The 22,653-nt window shown below is 40.5% G+C and overlaps 1 protein-coding gene across 6 annotated transcripts in view; it reads left to right on the plus strand.

Moving 5' to 3' along the window:
• elavl4 (ELAV like neuron-specific RNA binding protein 4) overlaps positions 1 to 22,653 on the plus strand; it is a 124,117-nt gene that overhangs the window by 75,828 nt on the left and 25,636 nt on the right. For 4 of the 6 annotated variants that reach the window (XM_058074392.1, XM_058074394.1, XM_058074396.1 and 1 more), the window contains 2 exons: positions 4,398 to 4,501; positions 11,254 to 11,406. In XM_058074392.1, the coding sequence (XP_057930375.1) occupies positions 4,398 to 4,501; positions 11,254 to 11,406 (257 nt within the window). Of the gene's footprint in view, positions 1 to 4,397; positions 4,502 to 11,253; positions 11,408 to 22,653 lie in introns of all 6 variants that reach the window. The other 2 variants (XM_058074393.1, XM_058074395.1) reach the window with 1 other exon arrangement.

Below are 22,653 nucleotides of genomic sequence, written 5' to 3' on the forward strand. Positions count from 1 at the left end.
CTGCTATTTCTCTTCTGGTCTTCACAGTCAAAGAAAGAAATGGCAGTCCTTATACATATATATATATATATATACATATATATATGTATTTTCAGATTATATCATTTCATGCTGGGAGTGATAACTAAATTATTCACTCAAGCCACTCACATGAAGGACATTAAATACAGTAATAAAACCAGGAAATCCTCGGCTTGTGAACAATAAACCAATGCCACCGGCTATCTGGTTTGACAAGCAAACGATTCGGCTGTGCCGGTAACAGCCTCCCGTATCGATAAGAATCAGCCATAAATCTTTAGATTCATCGATTGTGGAGACATGCGCTGTTTGTCAGCAGAGAAGTAATCCATTTAGTCTTAAACAACGCAAGAGCCTGGCCTGCCAGTTAAAGGATTGTGATGCATGATCCAAGGCTTGGTATAGGCTAGGTATAGGCTCCAAGGCTTGGTATAGGCTAGATATAGGCTCCAAGGCTAGGTATAGGCTAGGTATAGGCTCCAAGGCTTGGTGTAGGCTAGGTGTAGACTCCAAGGCTTGATATAGGCTAGGTATAGGCTCCAAGGCTTGGTATAGGCTAGGTATAGGCTCCAAGGCTTGGTATAGGCTAGGTATAGGCTCCAAGGCTAGGTATAGGCTCCAAGGCTTGTTATAGGCTAGGTATAGGCTCCAATGCTTGGTGTAGGCTAGGTGTAGACTCCAAGGCTTGGTATAGGCTAGGTATAGGCTCCAATGCTTGGTGTAGGCTAGGTTTAGACTCCAAGGCTTGGTATAGGCTAGGTATAGGCTCCAAGGCTTGGTATAGGCTAGGTATAGGCTCCAATGCTTGGTGTAGGCTAGGTGTAGACTCCAAGGCTTGGTATAGGCTAGGTATAGGCTCCAAGGCTTGGTATAGGCTAGGTATAGGCTCCAATGCTTGGTGTAGGCTAGGTGTAGACTCCAAGGCTTGGTATAGGCTAGGTATAGGCTCCAAGGCTTGGTATAGGCTAGGTATAGGCTCCAATGCTTGGTATAGGCTAGGTATAGGCTCCAATGCTTGGTATAGGCTATGGCTGAAGACCAAAATAAATAGCAGCAGGTGTATGCTAGCAAGCTAGGTTTTCTCAACATCATTGCAAACATGTTAGAATGTTGTATTGTCGTGTTAAACCATGCCAAACATTTGTGCATCAGGACGTGAGTTCTGAAAGAAGTTAGGGATGGCTCTGAATGCTTGGTTTCAGAGAGTTTTTTCTAACACCGGCTCACTGTGATGTCACTGTGGGACAGACTTCCTTATATGGGCATGTCCATGTACAAGTTGTAGGCCTGCCCATCTTCCTGCTTTGCTGCACTGTTTTGTCTTGGGGGTGTGACCAATCACAGTGGAGAGGGCGTGCCCGGAGGAAGTGATCCTTTAACATGCTCAAGGATACTCTAACGACCTGGTACTGGTAATGGTACTGTGTGTAGTGTTCAAGTGCTTTGTGATTTCCCACCGTCTGTGAAGGTGGCTGAGTCCTGATTTTGCGTCTACTGCTGGACAGACTGGAACGTTTTTTTTTTTTTGACGGGCCTCCAGCGAAGGCTTAACTGAGTAGGCTCCGGCTTCTCTTTGACCCTGAATCTGGTTTCGCTCCAAGTGAAATTGGATGGAATAATGTATGGAAGTCTCTGTAAAAGTACTGGAAAGATGGAAGGGTCCTTGAGGACTGGGGTTAGGGACAAAGTTGTAGATTTACGGAACGGTTACCAGCTAGTGTAGCTGTGCGAGAAGTACGTCAGTAGTGCTAGATGGATAGTGCTCTCCAATCTCTATTCTGAAAGACCATGGTTCGAGTCCAGGGCGGAACATAGGGCAGGCTGAACTAGATCTACATTGAGGCGTCAACCCAATATGAAGTTGATAGTGTGGGTTTTTAGCTCGATGGCTAGTACTGTCCAATCTTTATTCCGAAGGACCATGGTTCGAATCCAGGGCGATATACAGGGCAGGCTGAACTCGTTGGGCTACGTTAAGGCTGTGATGAACGTCAACCCAACATGAAGTTTACAGTGTGGGTTTTTAACTCGACGGCTAGTACTGTCCAATTTCTATTTCAAAGGACTGTGGTTCGAATCCAGGGTGGAACACAGGGCAGGCTGAACTAGGTCTTTGTTGAGGCGTCAACCCAACATGACGTTGATAGTGTGGGTTTTTAGCTCGACGGCTAGTTCTCCCGACTCTCATTCTGCTGACTTTGGTTTGAGGCTCGGTTCTGGCTGAACCGAACGGCCTGCATTCATGCCACGTGGAGTTTGGATCTGATTGTCAGAGGGTTGCTCAAGGGATCCCATCCATTGCCAAGTCATCTATTTACGGCTAGTCCTGATTTTTGGCGAGCTCAGCCAAGCATGCGTGAATCTCTTCGCCTCAGCATATGCGATCCGAGTGCACAATTTATTAAAGACAAGAAGCCCCGCAAATTGTTTTGCGAGTTATATAAACTGCCAGAGTTAACACCTGATGTCAGCTGCGAGGAGGAGGCTGAGGAGGAGATAGAAAAGCGAGGACACTTGGTTATAAATAGCGGTAGTCTCTCCAGGATGTCTGGCTTTTAATTAACAATAGAGAGCCTCTGATAATCCACAATTAATCCAGAAGGAAAAGAGGGAGGAGCGCAGGGAAGAGGAGAAAAATCATCAGCTTTTTGAAGTGAGAACTACAAGTCCCTACTGGGCCTCTCTTCAGCGCTCGTTCTCCTCCGTGATACCAACAGCCCAAACGTATTTATTCTACGAAACGCGCCGCGTTGTATATTTTGCGATTCACTTTGTCTTCGACTAACCGCTGTCTGTTCCCATTAGCGGGAATATGTGCGCGTTGCCCTTCTCGCGTTGACGGGGGACACGTTGCGCAGGCGTTTCGCAGATCGGGGCTGTTTGAGGAAAACAAGCCGAATGAAGATCCCCGATGGCCGCCGGCGTCCGCTTAAAGTCCAACGTCTGTTGAAAGGCTTGATCTGTAGGGGGAGACGTCAGGCCCGCTTCTCACTGAGGACGCGTTGCAGCTGCTGCGCAAAGAGGAAAATATGCCCCCGCATCCACTGGGTGTCACGCTTAAATTGCCGGGCTGCTTGATGGAGTCTCGCCATCGTAGTTCTTACCCGACGATAACCATCCTAATGTTTTTTTTTTTTACACTGATAAAACATCAAAATGTCTTTTTAAAAAGTGCCTTGAGGCAAAACAATATTATTACATTATTTTGACTATGTTACCTTCAAGAGATTTTTTCCACACTATTTGACGTTGTGATGGTGTTTATTTTGTTATTTTTCTCTATGTGAAATAATACACAGTGCCTTCCTGATTTAGCATTTAAGACCCCAATTTTATTTTATTTCAAAAATAGGCAATTTTCCCACGGAAAACGCAACCCATTCCTAAGTGAAATGTACAGCATACATGTACCAGCTTTAAAATTAAAAAAAAAAAATAAAAAATTAAAAAAAATGTTTTTAAAAATTTTCAAAAAATTTAATTAAAAAAAAGAGTCTTGAACCTGTCATGATGTACTATCACTATATTGACAGATACTATGAAACCCATTATGTCATTGTATGGTCACATCACCGCGTACTTTGGTCCGTGACAAAAAAAACTAAAAAAAATAAATAAATAAATAAATTAAAAATTAAAAATTAAAAATTAAAAATTAAAAATTAAAAATTAAACATTAAACATTAAACATTAAAAATTTAAAATTTAAAATTTAAAATTTAAAATTTAAAATTTAAAATTTAAAATTTAAAATTTAAAATTTAAAATTTAAAATTTAAAATTTAAAATTGAATTATATTAGAAAGCAGGAAGTGAACAAATGTAACAGTTACTGATTGTAAAAGTACCAGATGGAGGGGTAGGATTTAATAAGCTTTGCTTCTTCCTACTCCTTTTGGACATGTGGAACTGGGAACTGATTATGGGATGCACTCAATTGGAATCTGATGCATGTTCAAATCAAATTAAACCATTACCATTACCATAATGGAATTAAGGTAAAAGTAAAAAAAAAAAAAGTAATGCTAATTAATTTAATTTATCCCTTTCATAATTTTTATGCATTCAAAATTGGAAACGTATTTTGTGTTTGTGTTTTTGGAGATTATTTGCCAGAAGATTATTTACTTGCTGAACATATCAATCATAACAAAACTGGAGTGACCTTAGTGTGTGTTTTGCGTGTGTTTAGCGTGTGTTTATCCTGTCTTTTTCCTGTATGCGTCCCTCGGTGGCAGAATAATCCAGAATAATCCACATGCATTGTGTCTCAGGTCAGATCCATGCATGATGACCGTGAACGGAGCCCTGTGTGTATAGATTGGAGGAAGAAATTGTTGCAGTCTAACAGCCTTCTTTTTCTTCCCTTCACTCAGGTCAGAGTCTGGGCTATGGCTTTGTCAACTACATCGATCCAAAGGACGCAGAGAAAGCCATCAACACGTTAAATGGACTCAGACTTCAAACCAAAACGATCAAGGTAACCGCCGAAGCCGGTGTGCTTTTTACACGTCGAGGTGCGGGACGAAATATCGATAGATTTCACATTGTAATTACTCACGCTGCACTTTCCATAGAGCTCAAATAGGACACTTCCGTACTGACTCAAACAATATTATGTTTGAGTCTTTTTGACTCACTCAGTCCGTAAGGACAGTGGACACGTGTATGGTACTTATTGAAGTGTACTGATGGAAGTATTGCATACGAGACATGGCCTTACTTCAGATATTGACAATGTACGTCCAAGCAGATGGGGCGTGGGGGGGGGGGGGGGGGGGGTGCCTGAGAAGATATTAATTGGATAAATCATCACATCTGAATAACTTTTTTTTCATATGAATGTTTAATGTCATTATCTTTTAGCATTAAAATTGCAATCATATCAAATACGGTCACTGCCCAGCTGTATTTATTATTTTTTATTTATTACTTTTATTGCATTTCATGCACAAACCAGTGATCTTTTGCCCTCGGTCAAACACAAATGACAGCAGATTAAAAATATATGTATTCATTAATAAATACATTACCGTAAAACGCGATTAAAAGGGACAATTTTCGGGAAAATGTTTTTTGAACCGGGCTGCACAGTGGTTGAGTGGTTAGCACACTAGGAGACCCGAGTTCAATTCCACCCTCGGCCATCTCTGTGTGGAGTTTGCATGTTCTCCCCGTGCATGTGTGGGTTTACTTCGGGTACTCCGGTTTCCTCCCACATTCCAAAAAACATGCCAGGTTAATTAGCCACTCCAAATTGTCCATGGGTATGAATGTGAGTGTGAATGGTTGTTTGTCTATATGTGCCCTGTGATTGGCTGGTGACCAGTCCAGGGTGTACCCCACCTCTCGCCCAAAGACAGCTGGGATAGGCTCCAGAAATTGAATGAATGAATATTATTAATTAGCCTATTATTATTACTATCATTATTATTCTTAGTACTGATTAGTATTATTCTTCATCTGATTAGACTAGTATTAGCCTGCTTATTGGCTTGCTTATTAGCCTGCTTTTGCCCTATTATATGAAATTTGTCAGATATTTTTTTGTAATTTTTTTTTTTTTTAAATCAATAAAAATTCCGGTCCGGTTGCTCCAAATGCGCATAACAAAAACATCAAATAACGGCAAATAAAATTTCATGGTACATGGAAGTTTAGCAAATCTGTTTAGCATGTAAGGGCATTTAGATCAATTATACTATCTGCCCCAATGGCTGGACGGGACAAAAAAAATAAAAATAAATAAATAGATAAAAATCTATAAAAAATATCAAATTATTTAGGGGCGCTTAGGAACATTTCAGGGGAGCTGAATCCCCCCGAAAATAGGCCCAATGACGCCACTGATTATGATCAATGTATGTTTTGGTACTCCAGGAGTATCCAAACATTATTAAAAGATTAAAGGAGCACTTGAATGCATCTCCTCCATCGCAGATGCTCAAAGCCATCCAATGTAGGTCAACGTACACTAAGCTAACTTGATGACAGACATCAGCGCGCTAACACTGATGAATCAATTCTATCGGCACTAGCCGCCCTCCGAGACACCTTCCACATTTCATTTCTGATATCATTATTTCCCCTGATATCTTCCCGCGGGCCCGAGGTTTCGCTTTCAAGACCACCAGTAATCTGCGGCTCGGAGGTAATCCCTGAATCCACTTTCCCTGTCAAACTGTTCTAATCTGATCTAATCTAATCAAATTCATCTGATCCGATCTGATGTAATCTAATGTAATAGGATGAGATTAGCTCACGGTTTTGAAAACCCTGCGAGAATCCCCGCTCTCTCCTGCCGACGCTCGCTGCCTGGCCCCGGTTCAGCACCGTCGTCCGCCTCTGGCTGAAGCGCTGCCAAAGAGACGGAATTATACTGTATGTGCTATGTGATGAGTGTGTGTAATCCCGTGTTGTGCCTTTGAATGTGTGCGCACTTGTGATGTGTCGGATCGGCGGCGCCGTGTTTGTGTTTGCGGTGCGTATGTACGACACGCAGCGTTCCGTGTTTGCATATATTTGCATCGAAGATCCACGGGTGGGGGCACGTTCATTAGCTTGTCAAGTGCTGTGTGCTAACTCGCATAACCTTTTATCGCAAGTATTCATGTGGAAGACCATCACTAGAGATGGTGGAAAAAAAAAAACATGCATGTGCTACTTCTACCACTCGTAGCTTTATTTGCTAATAGCTAACCGTCATTATCTCCCCCCGAAATCCTCCTTCTTTCGATAAGCGTATTCACATGAAACATCATTCATATGAAGCAAGCGATTGTTGGCTTTGATGTGTTGAAACAACAAGATAGGGAAGCGATGACTTGGCCGCCGTACCACAACCACAACCGGAATTGAACCAAATATCGGGCGGCATGCTGGCCACACAACCAGGAAATCTGGTTTCATTTCCATATTTATTCATCCCTGTGGAGCGCCCGTGGGTTTCTGATAGTCTTTGAGAAACATCATGACCAGTCGTGACCAGCTACAGGTTTGTGATCGGCGTTCAAAGGCATTAATCGGCATATGCCGATTATGTGCTTATTCACAGAAATTGGCTGATACTGATCGATCCGAGCATCTTTACTTCTTAGCATGATTTTGTTGCATATTTACAATTCCAAGGATTCCAAAACTGGGAAATAACACCAGCAGGCTGAGCTGAGGAGGTCTCGATATCAGCAGCAAAATCGATACTTTTATGATCCGACCTATGCTAATATATCAGCCATTGCTTCAACCAGGAAATCTGGTTTTATTTCCATCTTTATTCATGCGTGTGGAGCGCCCGTGGGTTTCTGATAGTCTTTCAGAAACATCATGACCAGTCGTGACCAGCTACAGGTGGTAGACGTTTGTGATCGGCGTTCAAAGGCATTAATCGGCATATGCCGATTATGTGCTTATTCACAGAAATTGGCTGATACTGATCGATCAGAGCATGATTTTGTTGCATATTTACGATTCCAAGGATTCCAAAATTGGGAAATAACACCAGCAGGCTGAGCTGAGGAGGTCTCATCCGTACACTGATATCGATATCAGCAGAAAAACCGATACTTTTATGATCCGACCTATGCTAATATATCAGCCATTGCTTCAACCAGGAAATCTGGTTTTATTTCCATCTTTATTCATGCGTGTGGAGCGCCCGTGGGTTTCTGATAGTCTTTCAGAAACATCATGACCAGTCGTGACCAGCCACAGGCGGTAGACTTTTGTGATCGGCGTTCAAAGGCATTAATCGGCATATGCCGATTATGTGCTTATTCACAGAAATTGGCTGATACTGATCGATCAGAGCATGATTTTGTTGCATATTTACGATTCCAAGGATTCCAAAATTGGGAAATAACACCAGCAGGCTGAGCTGAGGAGGTCTCATCCGTACACTGATATCGATATCAGCAGAAAAACCGATACCTTTATGATCCGACCTATGTTAATATATCAGCCATTGCTTCAACCAGGAAATCTGGTTTTATTTCCATCTTTATTCATGCGTGTGGAGCGCCCGTGGGTTTCTGATAGTCTTTCAGAAACATCATGACCAGTCATGACCAGCCACAGGCGGTAGACTTTTGTGATCGGCGTTCAAAGGCATTAATCGACATATGCCGATTATGTGCTTATTCACAGAAATTGACTGATACTGATCAATCGGAGCATGATTTTGTTACATATTTACGATTCCAAGGATTCCAAAACCGTGGAAATAACACCAGCAGGCTGAGCTGAGGAGGTCTCATCCGTACGCTGATATCGATATCAGCAGAAAAACCGATACCTTTATGATCCGACCTATGCTAATATATCAGCCAGTAAAATTGGCAGCCGATATTATCAGACATTTCACAAGTTCATGCATCCATCGTCTATGGCGCTTTGTCCTACTAGGTGGGAGGAGCCTATCCCAGCTGACTTTGGCTGTGTGGTTAACATGCTAACATGCTAACCACGAGGTTAGCGGTCCCAGAAGTCAACCATTGTGATCAAACACTGACTTGAAGATATTCAAGGGTACTTGTTTTATGACGGCTATCAGTGTAATTAATACCGTCGTCATGGAGCCTCCACTTCCTGTCGCAGCAAACCCCGCCCCCTCCAAGACCACACGGTCAATACAAAGCCAGTGCAGGAATCGTACTCCTCTTGAGTCACCGTTCATGTTGTGAGGAAAAGGTTCACGTACCCCCCGGCAATGTGAAGTACCCATGAGTCGATGGTGTGGCCCCGCGCTTCTTGACACCTCCGATTTTTGTCAGCACGCCATGCTGCCCCCCCCACACAACTGAAGTGTGAGGGGAAGCAAAGGTGGCGGCGGCTTCCTTGTGACACACGAGCACATCATCCGAGACACATTTAGACGCCGTGTGCTTGTGTACACGTTAAGCTTTACACTTTTCCAAACTTTTCTGCACACACACACACATATACACACACACGCACACACGTTGTGTCACACTTTTACACAATAGCGCTCACAGCTTGAGGAGGTGTTGATGGATTAGACATCTGCAGTTGGCTGACAAGGAGAGAAAATGAGGGAGCACAGAAAAGAGAGGGAAAAACGCTGCAGAATGTGAGGAAGAAGGAGAGATTTAATGAGGCGCAGGGAGGAGAAAAAAGAGAGAAAGAGAGAGAGAGATGAAGAACTAAACAGCAAAGAATGAAGGGAAAAGCCAGCTGTTCTTGCTGAAGGATACGAGCGCATATCCACCATATTTGCCTGACTTTAACCTCCCTTGATGGCTTATGTCCCCCACCTGTCAGCAATAATGGAAGCGCTGCAAGGGGAAGCTGCTCCAGTCAGCAGCAGCAGTAGTCGTAGTATCCGTAATGGGATTTACTTGAAACTTTTCCGGTGCCGAGCCGAGCCTGCATGAAGATGTTTAGGAGCCAGTTTGACAGCCGCGAAGTTCACAGGCAGAGAGCGACAAAGGCTGCCATTTGCAAGCGTCTGAGGTGACATGAGAATGGCGGCAAAGCGCTACGGAAAACTGTCTCTCTGGACATGTGTGAGCAAAGACGCGAGAGAATTGGCCTGGGTGAGAGCGAGAACGAGGAAAGCCTTTCTTCCCGACGTGTGTAGTGTGACGTAAAAGGTATTACAGATGCCGTGTTTTACTCCCATTACACTATAGCCACATTTACATGAGGATTTTTTCTCTTTCCGAATGACTTTTCCGATTTTCCGATATTCCAATCTCTTGTCTACATGCGTTGCTATAATCAAACAGAATAGTCAATGGGGCATGCCCAGTAAAACGTAAACATCAACATCACGTGATACCGACTTCCTGGAGTTTTTTTTTCACTTGTAGGAATAATTCCGTAATGAGAGTTTTTCCGTTTTTCCAGTCTTGAAATTTAGTTTGGATCTAAAACTAACTTTCCACAGCAGTCCAGTGCCGATTGCTGGCCTCCATTTTTAAAAGTGAAACTGAATGAATGAATGAATGAATGTTTGTTGATAACCAAATCATCCAAAAGTTGACGAGTATGTAAACCAAGGCTAAAATACAGGGCATACAGAAACCAAGACAACATTTTGAAAAAAACAATACGAAAACTGGGGCATAAAAAATAACAACAAAAAATCAAATCATACAAACCTGGGGCGTACGAATATCAACGCAAAATTTTGTTGACAAATTTCAAAGAAAACCAAATCATACAAAAATTTCATACAAAAAATCATACAAAAACCAAGACAAATCTTTGGCAAAATTTTTATCTGAAAAGCCAAATCCTCCAAATCTGGGGCGTACCAAAACAAAAGTAAAATATGGGCAACAATTTTCAGACAAAATACAAATTGTATGAAAACCGGGGTGTACAAAATGCAAAGCAAAATTTCAGCTACCGTTTTCCACAAAAAACGAATCATATGAAAACCTGTATACTGTAATTACCTACATAAGCACAAAAAGTAGATTGTCTATAAAATGTCCTTTTGAGTGTGAAAATTAACTAGTAAAACGTATGTATACCAGCACAAAATTTTGTTGACAAATTTCAATGAAAACCAAATCATACAAAAATTTCATACAAAAAATCATACAAAAACCAAGACAAATCTTTGGCAAAAATTTTATCTGAAAAGCCAAATCCCCCAAATCTGGGGCGTACCAAAACACAAGTAAAATGTGGGCAACAATTTTCAGACAAAATACAAATTGTATGAAAACTGGGTTGTACAAAATCCAAAGCAAAATTTCAGCTACCGTTTTCCACAAAAAACTAATCATATGAAAATCTGTATACTGTAATTACCTACACAAGCACAAAAAGTAGATAAAAAATAATCAGCATGTCTATAAAATGTCCTTTTTGGTGTGAAAATTAACTCCTGTTAAATACTTCAAAGCTTTTGTTCTTGGCATTGAACTTAAAGTTAAAGCCCTCAAGTCTTGATTAAAGCCGCCATCTACAGTAAGCTCCTGATGCTTTAAAGCGTTTTATTCTTCCATATTCTCAAGTCAGTATAATACCTGAAATTGATAGAGTAAATGAAAGCCTTCAGAGCGTTAATCGTGTTACCCGGACTACCTCAAATACGGTTCAACGACCCGAGGGGACAGACAAGAGTCAATCTGGTTCAGCTAGAAAACCACTTCAAGTCTTATCTCGTCATTGTTCCAAGGAGCCAAATATTTTCATTTTCATTTTTCATTGACGCAAAACAAAAAGCATTTTGGTCCATTTCTGTGTTTCTCTGCCTCGCAGGTTTCGTATGCGCGACCCAGCTCGGCCTCCATCCGTGACGCCAACCTGTACGTGAGCGGCCTGCCTAAGACGATGACCCAGAAGGAGCTGGAGCAGCTCTTCTCCCAGTACGGACGCATCATCACCTCCCGCATCCTTGTCGACCAGGTCACAGGTATCCATGGGGCAGCACCTCCTCTCTCTATGCGCTCTCGCCGGCCCGGGGAGGCATAAATATTGCAAATATGCATCACATTTCAACAAAACATGCTCCACAAACCAATTACAGAGACAACAAGGTGCACAGCTTTGCACATGTGTAAACAAAACTCCTTAAAATAAAGTTAATACAGTTACAAGGACATGCAAAATAAAAATAAAAATAAAAAAAAATGACACAAGATGAATATTGGTGAGGTTACAGTCGAAGGCAGTGGTCATTCCATGTATCGTTCACCCAAATATATCGAATATTACATAATATAACAAGTCTTATGGCAGCATAGTGGTTCACGTAGCTGACTTTCCTGTGAAATCCAACATCGTGGAATTGGTAGTGTAGTGGTTCATGTAGCTGACTTTCCTGTGGGATCCAACATCGTGGAATTGGTAATGTAGTGGTTCACGTAGCTGACTTTCTTGTAGGATCCAACATCGTGGAATTGGTAATTGCTGTGGGGTCCAACATTGTGGAATTGGTAGTGTAGTGGTTCACGTAGCTGACTTTCCTGCGAAATCTAACATCATGGAATTGGTATGGAAGTGGTTCACATCGCTGACTTTTACTGTGGGATCCAACATCGTGGAATTGGTAGTGTAGTGGTTCACGTAGCTGATATTCCTGTGGGATCCAACATCGTGGAATTGGTAGTGTAGTGCTTCACGTAGCTGACTTTCCTGTGGGATCCAACATTGTGGAATTGGTAGTGTAGATGTTCACGTAGCTGACTTTCCTGTGGGATCCAACATCGTGGAATTGGTAGTGTAGTTCCTGTGGGATCCAACATTGTGGAATTGGTAGCGTAGTGGTTCACTTAGCTGACTTTTCTGTGTGATCCAACATTGTGGAATTGGTAGTGTAGTGGTTCACGTAGCTGATATTCCTGTGGGATCCAACATCGTGGAATTGGTAGTGTAGGGGTTGACGTCGCTGACTTTCCTGCCGGAGTCAACATCTTGGAATTGGTAGTGTAATGGTTCACATAGCTGGCTTTCCTGTGGGATCCAACATTGTGAAATGGGTAGTGTAGTGGTTCACGTAGCTGACTTTTCTGTGGGATTCAACATCGTGGAATTGCTCGTGTAATGGTTCACGTAGTTGACTTTTTCGTGGGATCCAACATTGTGGAATTGGTAGTGTAGTTCCTGTGGGATCCAACATTGTGGAATTGGTAGTGTAGTGGTTCACGTAGCTGACTTTCCTGTGGGATTCAACATCGTGGAATTGGTAGTGTAGTTCCTGTGGGATCCAACATTGTGGAATTGGTAGTGTAGTGGTTCACGTAGCTGACTTTTCTCTGGGATCCAACATCGTTGTATGGTTTTGCTATGTGGTAGAATGTAAATGTATGCATAAAGAGTAGTAGCTCCAAGACGGAGCCCTGTGGCACGCCGGTGTGACATTTGATGACAATAGAACCTAATTTTTGTCATTGATCCATTCCATAAAGTCAGACAAAAACTGAAACATATGAAAACCAACGCGGCACTGCGGTCGAGTGGAGAGCACGCAGACCTCACAGCTAGGAGACCAGGGTTCAATTCCACCCTTGGCTGGCGATCAGTCCGCCTCTTGCCCGAAGACAGCTGGGATAGGCTCCACCAACCCCGCGACCCTTGTGCGGAAAAAGCGGTAGAAAATGAATGAATGAAAATCAAAGCATTTTTTTTCCATAGAAGATAATGCAAATCTAATAAATCCCTCCTAAACACGTAGAATTATGAAAAACAAGAACATAATGTACTCTATATGAATGGATGAAAAGTGGCCCTAACACAAAGCCCTGTGGGACACCTAATTTTTTTTTTCATTGTTCTTGTCTTCTATGAAAAAATACACCACACACACACACACACATACGTATAATATAGATTATCATTAGTCCTTTCCAGAAGGTCTGACAAAAACTGGCGTGCGTAGCGTCCCGTGAGAATGAATTTGTGTGGAAAGCGAAAGTGAGGAACACAAGCTGTGTAACGCACATGCTCAATTACACAATGACACCGCAACCTAAACATTGGCGTGAATCACATCAGCCCATTGTGGTTCATACCGAGCCCTCCAGCCTCTTTAGATCCATTTCAGTGACTGTGTGCATGCATGTGTGTGTATGCATGTGTGTGTGTGTGTGTGTGTGTGTCGGCAACCTGCTCCAGTGTTATGTGCAATGTGTACTGATGAAGCAGAATAAATCACTGCTGGCAGTGAAGTACTCGACCGCCTGTGGACGGCGAGGCGAGGGGGAGATAGGGTTAGAGGAGACGGGAAAGGAAAACAAAGCCAACGAGGACGGGGGGACGTTCAAGAGAAGTGCTAGAAATACAAACGAAGAAGAACAAATGAGCTGCAAAAGGATTCATTTCTTCACTGCTTCCTTTTTAAAAGGTGTCATATCGCCGTGCTACACCTTTGGGATTACCTGCCGAGCAGCACGAGCCACAACAACACGGCAAGGCCACGGAAAAAAAAAAACACATCTGTTCACACCCACATGCATGTACGGCTGCCATTTTTAGCAACTCAGCCCATGCAGGCCTCATATTATAAATAAAACAAACCCGAGCCCGGTCACGCCAAGGCGGCGTTCTCATGCATTCGCCGCAGCTTGGGCTCGCTCCCGATTTAATAATTCATCGTGTTGCCGTTGTCGACGAGAATGCGGTCACTTTTGCGGAATGGGAGCTTTCTCGTACACCGTCCTCCACAAATTGCAAAAAAAAACATTAACATTTCATCGTCACTCATCAACACTAGCCACGTTTACATGAGGTGTTTTTCTCTTTCCGAATTGAATCTTTCCGAATCACTTTTCCAAAAGCAATGGTATACATGGAAAGGAATATTACAATCGCTTGTCTACATGCGCCGCTATAATCAACCAGAATAGTCAATGGGGCATGCCCAGTAAAACGTAAACACCAACATCACGTGATACCGACTTCCTCAAGTTTTTCTTTTTTTTCCAGTTTTCCAGTTTTTCCTTCGTCCAGTCTTCAAATTTAGTTTGAATCAAAAACAAACTTTCCGTAAAAGTCCAGTGCCGATTGCTCGCCTCCATTTTTTTAAATCGAAGAACGTGTCGAGCTGCGTGTTACGTCATATCTCAGCATTCGCTGAAAGAACGAAAAACACCACAACGACCCTGACAACTTTCCGATTGAGCGGTTACAAGATACCTCAATCGGATTGGGGAAAGGAATATTCCAAACGCTTGTCTACATGCGCCGCTATAATCAACTGGAATAGTCAATGGGGCATGCCCAGTAAAAGGTAAACACCAACATCACGTGATACCGACTTCCTTGAGTTTCTGTTTTTTTCCAGTGGCTACCATCTAATGAGATCCAACTTAATAATAATATGACACAATTCACGCTCTTTTCTGTCTTGATATCAAAATCAACGTCCCAAAAGTCGGTCAATCAGAGCTGCTGGTACACGGCTTGAATATTAGTGCTTTGGTGGTCATTAAAGCCGCCATGACACACACACACGTACACACCAGGGAGGTACCTGAAGATGTCCCCGGAAGGTTAAGGATCAGCAGGAGAAATGTTAATGATTAATTAGATGGTAGGAGCTGGTGGTGATTAAAAACATAGAGGACTTAAGAGGGTCCCTGGGAGTAATACTGCGGCACCGTTTGCTCATCAGTGCACACACACACACACACACACACACACACACATCATCATCATCAAGAGAGAAATGTTCCGCAAATGAAAAGTCTCATGTGAATGTCAAAAATGTAAGAAAAAGGGCAGGCAGAGTCTTTGAGAATGACTCTTTGTCCTTACCGTTTCTCTTGCTCTGCCATTATTACTCCAGGCCATGTTACACCTGCGTCGCCCAGATTCATCAAGCGTCATTTTATGGAAATAAGCACACGAGGCAATATTGCTGACACGAAGACTCTTGACCTGAGTTATCAATATTTGCGTTGGTTAAAGTGGAATAGTACCAATTAGAAGGAATTCCGTGAACAAAGGTGAAAGATAGGCAATGGATTCATAGGTGTGGCAGACCCGGGTATCATTGGTATAATACTGAAAATTAAAAAAATTAAAAAACAACATCGGGATATTTTCCCTCACGGTTAGGGATGGGAATTGATAAGCGTTTTGGGATTAAATTTTCATTTCTGCGTAACAATTTTGAAAAACAGAGCGGGTAGGGTATCATTGGCATAATACTGAAAATGTAAAAAATGAGAAAACAACATAGGAATATTTTCCCTGACGGTTGGGGATGGGAATTGATAAGAGTTTTAGGATTCTATTTTCATTTCTGTGTAACGATTTTGAAAAATAGAGCAGGTATCATTGGCATCATACTGAAAATTAAAAAAAATAAAAAACAACATCGGAATATTTTCCCTCACGGTTAGGGATGGGAATTGATAAGAGTTTTACAATTCCATTTTCATTTCTGCGTAACCATTTTGAAAAAAAGAGCGGGTATCATTGGCATAATACTGAAAATTTAAAAAATGAAAAAACAACATAGGAATATTTGCTTAACGGTTAGGGATGGGAATTGATAAGAGTTTTAGGATGCTATTTTCATTTCTGCGTAACCATTTTGAAAAAAAGAGTGGGTATCATTGGCATAATACTGAAAATTAAAAATAAAAACAACATGGGAATATTTTCCCTGACGGTTATGGATGGGAACTGATAAGAGTTTTAGGATTCTATTTTAATTTCTGCGTAACCATTTTGAAAAACAGGAGACAAACAGGTCGATTAGCATCAGCTTTGTTTGGCCTTACAAACCCAACAGTCAGGTCTTAGGAGGCCCATTGCCAAGGGCTCCTTGGAAAAAAAAAAACCCATAAAAACAAACATAAATAACATTTTACAGAGGGTAATTATCATTTTACATGCAGAGAATGGAACATTTTGCTATGTGGGAGAATGCAAATGTATGCATAAAAAGTAGTAGCCCCAGGGCAGAGCCCTGTAGCACACCGATGGGACTTCAGTAACGTCTGATTACAGTGGAACCTTGGTTTTTGTCATTAGTCCTTTCCAGAGGGGCTGACAAAAACTGAAACAAAATAAAATTCTTTCATAGGAAATCATGTAAATCCAATGAATCTGTTCCAACCATATCAACAAAAACATATTTCATAGAGTGTAATTGTAGTTTTACATGCAGAAAATGGAACATTTTGCTATGTGGTAGAATGTAAATGTATGCATGAAGAGTAGTAGCTCTAGGACGGAGCCCTGTGGCACGCCGGTGTGTCATTTGATGACAATAGAACGTCAGGTTTTGTCATTGAACCATTCCATAAAATCAGACAAAAACTGAAACATATGAAAACCAAAGCGGCACAGACCTCACAGCTAGGAGACCAGGGTTCAATTCCACCCTCGGCCATCTCTGTGTGGAGTTTGCATGTTCTCCCCGTGCATGCGTGGGTTTTCTCCGGGTACTCCGGTTTCCTCCCACATTCCAAAACATGGTTAATTGACGACTCCAAATTGTCCATAGGTATGAATGTGGGTGTGAATGATTGTTTGTCTATATGTGCCATGTGATTGGCTGGCCACCAGTCCGGGGTGTACCCCGCCTCTTGCCCGAAGACAGCTGGGATGGGCTCCAGCACCCCCGCGACCCTCATGAGGAAAAGTGGTAGAAAATGAATGAATTAATGAAAACCAAAGCATTTTTTTCCATAGAAGATAATGCAAATCTAATAAATCCCTCCTAAACACCTAGAATTATGAAAAACAAGAACATAATGTACTCTATATGTATGGATGAAAAGTGGCCCTAGCACAAAGCCCTGTGGGACACAGAATTTTTTTTTTCATTGTTCTGTGTGTCTTCTATGAAAAAATACACCACACACACACACACACATATAACATAGATGATTAAAGGCTTCCCAGAATCTGATCTGTCTATAGTGTCCCAACAGTAAAAGAACCACTATCAAGTCTTCACTGAGACTGAATCACCATCTCCTGGGTGTTTTGTTTGGGCACTTTGTCGCCGTTCAATAACAGAGACAGTGTACCAAAACCAAGACGTATTTTTTTCCACTGAATATTTTGCTATTTGAGGTTTTGTACAGAATTACCGTATCATAAAAATGAACTGACCGTTGCTGATTGCTGTTCGGTGACTACAAATAGACGGATAAGAACTTCCAATGTTGTTTAGCATTCACGGCATGAAAGACCCCCACAAGACTCTTCCATCCTCTCTTCTATCTTAATGCACAAAAGTAGTACAAGACATCCGTCCCCCCCTCCTGTCTTAGCTTTGAAGCCCCAGGGACGTCATCCAAGCTCGGACCCGGTGACAGCTTTAGATCAATACCAGCCTGGATGTGAACAGAGGTCAAAGCTTAGCTAATCAATGATAGCAAATACATTAGATCCACCATCTGGACTCGCAGAAATGTCAATGTGAAACTAAAGTGCTGATCGCTGTGGGATACTCGGTACCATGGTAACAACCGGCAAACACAACGCCGCACACGCACCTCCAGATGATGACGGTGATTGCCTGTGTTCCCAGCGACGTCGCGAGCTGAATGAATAATTAGCCGCGATTCGGGAATGGAAGAGTCGCTGCTCATCAGAACGGCAATGAACGACGTTAAGATGGCGTCGTGGATCGCGGAGTGTTTTCTTAACCGCTGAAAATCAAGCACTGATGCATAACATCTCCATGTCAGCGCCATTGATATTAAAGTGTATCTTCTTCGGCGTGCATTTCAATATCTACTTATTGAAACAAACGCCACTTAGTAATTACTCAGCAAATGATTACAAGCCTCCTAGTGCAAGAGATGCAGCCTTGAGTTGTTGTTTTTTATATTATTATTATTATCTAAAGAGAGCACACAACTCCTGTGGTGTCCAACACATGCGCACACACACTCCCACGTGCACATATCCACACACACACTCACCGCAAGCAGATGGTAGCTCAGTTCTGACAGAGGCTAAAGCACAAGGCACCTCCACTCTTCAAAGTCTGCGCTTCTTTCCGCTGGCTACTTTTTCAAATGCCATATGTAGCTCTCTCGGAACTCTAATGTTACTTAAAACAAGGACATTGCTTTTGTTTGCGTTTTTTTTTTTACCCGCTCCCTCTCTAATTAGAGGACCGCATGTGTTTTGCATCTGCCATACCATAAAAGCGTTGGAACGTCTAAAGCAGAAGTGGGCAAACTTTTAAGTGTTAAGTTTCAATGAAATACTTTTGGAAAAAACGGGCGGGCCGTATTCAAACACTTGGCGGGCTGGATGTGGCCCCCGGGCCGCAGTTTGCCCACCCTTGGTCTAAGGGGATCATTTGATAGAGTTGACGTTGACTTCATACAAACTCCATGTTTACGTTTAGTAGGAACAAAGTTACATGTACAAACTTGCATTACATTCGTCCCTCGTTTATCACTGTTTTTTTTGTGCCTTTTTATAACTTAAAATTTCACCACAAACAAAAACTAAATTCTCTATAATATAAAACCATAATTCACTGACCTGATCCACAGCAAATAAAACTTAAAAAAGAAAAATTATAATAATAATAATACATTTTATTTGTATAGCGTTTTTCTAAATACTCAAAGATGCTTTACAGAAAAAAATAGAGCTAAATAAAAGCACGTAAAAAGAGTAAAAAATACATTAAAATACAACAAAAATTATCTTCAAAAGACCATTTATTTGTGATGATTCTGAAAATTGCATCACCTTTCTAAATAATAATAAATAAATAAAAAATCAAAAACAGTGTTCTTAGCAGTACAGCAGGCAAGTGTGTCTTTTACACAATAACTTTTACAAAAAAAACAAAACTTTAACTACCATTTAAGTAGAATTGTTTCATTTCATTTTGTCCAGGGGGGTGTTGTTTGCTTTAATGCAAAGTATAAAAATCAGATTTAACCTGGAAACTATGATTTCCAATTAGACCAATTTAAAAATGCACTTTAAAGGAAAGACACGGTTGTTTCACTTTTTTCAGTGTCATGGTAATGGTAATGGTTTAATTTCATTTGAACATGCATCAGATTACAATTGAGTGCATCCCATAATCAGTTCCCAGTTCCACATGTCCAAAAGGAGTAGGAAGAAGCAAAGCTTATTAAATCCTACCCCTCCATCTGGTACTTTTACAATCAGTAACTGTTACAGTTGTTCACTTCCTGCTTTCCTAATATAATTCAATTTTTTGTTTTTATATTTTCTTATTTTTTATTTTGAATTAAAAAAATATATTTTAAATTAAAAAAATGTTTTTTTTATATTTTTTTTATTTTTTTATTTTTTTTATTAAGTGTCAATATAGTGATATATATAGCACATCATGACTGGTTCAAGACTCTTCATCCTTGTATTTTAACATCAACTGCTTGTATTGTTTCTTGAATTGGCTCATCGTTGTGCATTGTTTGATTTCCTTACTGAATCCATTCCATAGTTTGATTCCACATACTGAAATGCTATGGCTAGCATAACGTAGTCCTAGCATAGAAGTGTTTCAAATGTACTTCTTCCCTGAGATCATATTTCTCCTCTCTTGTAGAGAAGTATTGGATGACATTTTTAGCTAATTGCTTATTTTTAGCCTTATGCATTATTTTAGCTGTTTGAAGATGAACTATATCAGGAAGTTGAAATATTTGTCATTTTAGAAATAAGGAGTTAGAATGTTCTCTGTAGGCGCCATTATGAATTATCCTTACTGGCCTTTTTTGCAGTACATTTTTCCACACAATAAGTAAGATATGGTAGAACCAGAGAGCAATAAAGAGTGTGGAGTGACTTCTGATTGAGAACAAATTTTGCTTCGTTCAATACTGAAATATAAAAAAAAGTGTAAGAGACATAATAGTAGAAAAGAAGCCAAGATGGCCGAATGATCAGTATTGTCCACATCTTTATCAATAAGACAAGATTTACGGTACCAAAGGGTAGAATCGTGCAGTATTATGTGCGGTATTTTATGATAAAACAGACAAAATGAATCCTAGGGATTTTCTTTGCAGCCGGTTTAGGTTAGCAAGCAAACTAGCTGGTTGGTTTTGGAGTGACAATAAGGACTTGACGACATAACCTTGTTGATTGTAAGACAAGATGAACGCCGCACAGTCGACACGATACGGCGTGATGGAGCGCTAAATGAATTTATCATGCCCGGTGCATGTCTTTATCATGGTGGGCTACGACGTCTGCTCTGCGTCTGGCTAGCTTCCCTTAGCGTGTCTCCCGCCTGTCATCGGAGCCAGTTGCTGTTTGGGGGGGGGGGGGGGGGGGGATGATTGCGGCTTTCAGAGAAAGAGTGTCTTTGTTTGGGTCGCGGCGAGCAAGAATAGCGGCGTGTCCTTTCATCATCGTTCTTTTAATGTCACCTGGCAACATTCTCCCCCGACACCCTTTCTCCTTTTGCCCTTTTCCTTCACGTTTCCTCCCCGTTATCCGCCCCAAACGTATGCCGACCTCCCTTCTTCTGTTCCCCCCTCCCCGTATTGAGGTAGCGTGTTATTAGTAAGGCAGGCAAGGTGCCTGTCAGTGTGTGTTAGAGGGAGATAAGCACAGGTAGAGGGAGTTACATAAGCCTCTGTTGATTACCGTGGAGGAGAGGGAGAGTCATAAAAAAAAAAAAATGGAGGGCGAGAAGAAGCGAGAGCGCCAGCAAGAAAGAGACAGATTGCAGCGGCTAAAGTAAGTACATTGTGCTCTAATGTTGGCTCTATGGCTGTCAGGTGGGTGATAAGTAGCCCAGGCTTCTGGGGGCTAGTTGAAAGGACGGTCATTAGGGTGGACACCCGGGACTCATTTAATACACTGTAGTAGTATACCATATATATACCGTACCTCCAGTATATACTGTGCTATGCCTATGTGCTAGGAGCTAGGAGCACGGCCCCCCCTTTGCACTTTGGACACCCCCGAGAAAAGAAAGTCTCATAAAATTGCAACATTATACTTTTTTCTCTTCATATTTTGACTTTATTCTCATAAATTTACAGCAGTTCTATTTTTCCATTTCTCATAATATTGCCTTCAAATAAAATTCTGTTTTTTTTTTTCAAATAAAAAAAAATATTTTGAAAATATTCTTATAAAATTACTGCATGTTTTTTAATTTTGCAACATTTGATGTTGTTTGTTTTCTTATTAAATTATATTCTCAGGACGTGCCACAGGCCATTCAAATTTAAATTTAAATGAAAAAAATCAAATTAAATTGACAGCATTCTTATAAAATTACTGCATTTTTAAAATATTTAAACATTTGATGTTGTTTGTTTTCTTATTAAATTCTATTCCCAGAACGTGCCACAGGCTATTAAAATTTAAATTAAATTAAAAAAAATTCAAATAAAAAAAATATTTTGACAGCATTCTTATAAAATTACTGCATTTTTTCCAAAATTTCATATTGTGTTAAATTATGTTGTTAAATTATATATATATTAATATATATTAATTATATTATATAATGTGTCATAGGTGTCCCAAGGCTGTTTTTATTGGCCTGTGGCACATTATATAATATAATTTATATATATAATTTAACAACATAATTTAACACAACATCAAATTTTGAAAAAAATGCACTAATTTTATAAGAATGCTGTCAAAATATTTTTTCAATTTGAAATTTTAATTTTAAATTTAAATCAAATTTTAATGGCCTGTGGCACATTCTGGGAATATAATTTATTAAGAAAACAAACAACATCAAATGTTGAAAATGAAAAAAATTCAGTGATTTTATATTTATTTATTTTAGGAGTGTAAAGTTGAAAAAAATGCAGTAATTTTATAAGAATGCTGTCAAAATATTTTTTTTAATTTGAATAAAGTCAAAATATGAAGGAAAAAAAGTATAATGTTGCAATTTTATGAGACTTTATGAGGAAAATGATTTATTTTAGCCGCGTAAAGTTGAAAAAATTATTTTTAAAACATTGTACTATTACCGTGCTTCTTAATTATTGCGTCTCACAGCTGTTTTTTTATTGGTCTGTGGCACATTATATAATATAATTGTTTAAATATATAATTTGTTAAATACATATATAATTTAACAGTATAATTTAACACAACTTCAAATGTTGAAAAAAATGCAGTAATTTTATAAGAATGCTGTCAAAATATTTTTTTTTAATTTGAAAAAAAAAATCTGAATTTTATTTGAAGGCAATATTATGAGAAATGGAAATA

The sequence above is a fragment of the Doryrhamphus excisus genome, chromosome 5 (assembly GCF_030265055.1).
Source record: "Doryrhamphus excisus isolate RoL2022-K1 chromosome 5, RoL_Dexc_1.0, whole genome shotgun sequence".
Lineage (NCBI taxonomy): Eukaryota > Metazoa > Chordata > Actinopteri > Syngnathiformes > Syngnathidae > Doryrhamphus > Doryrhamphus excisus.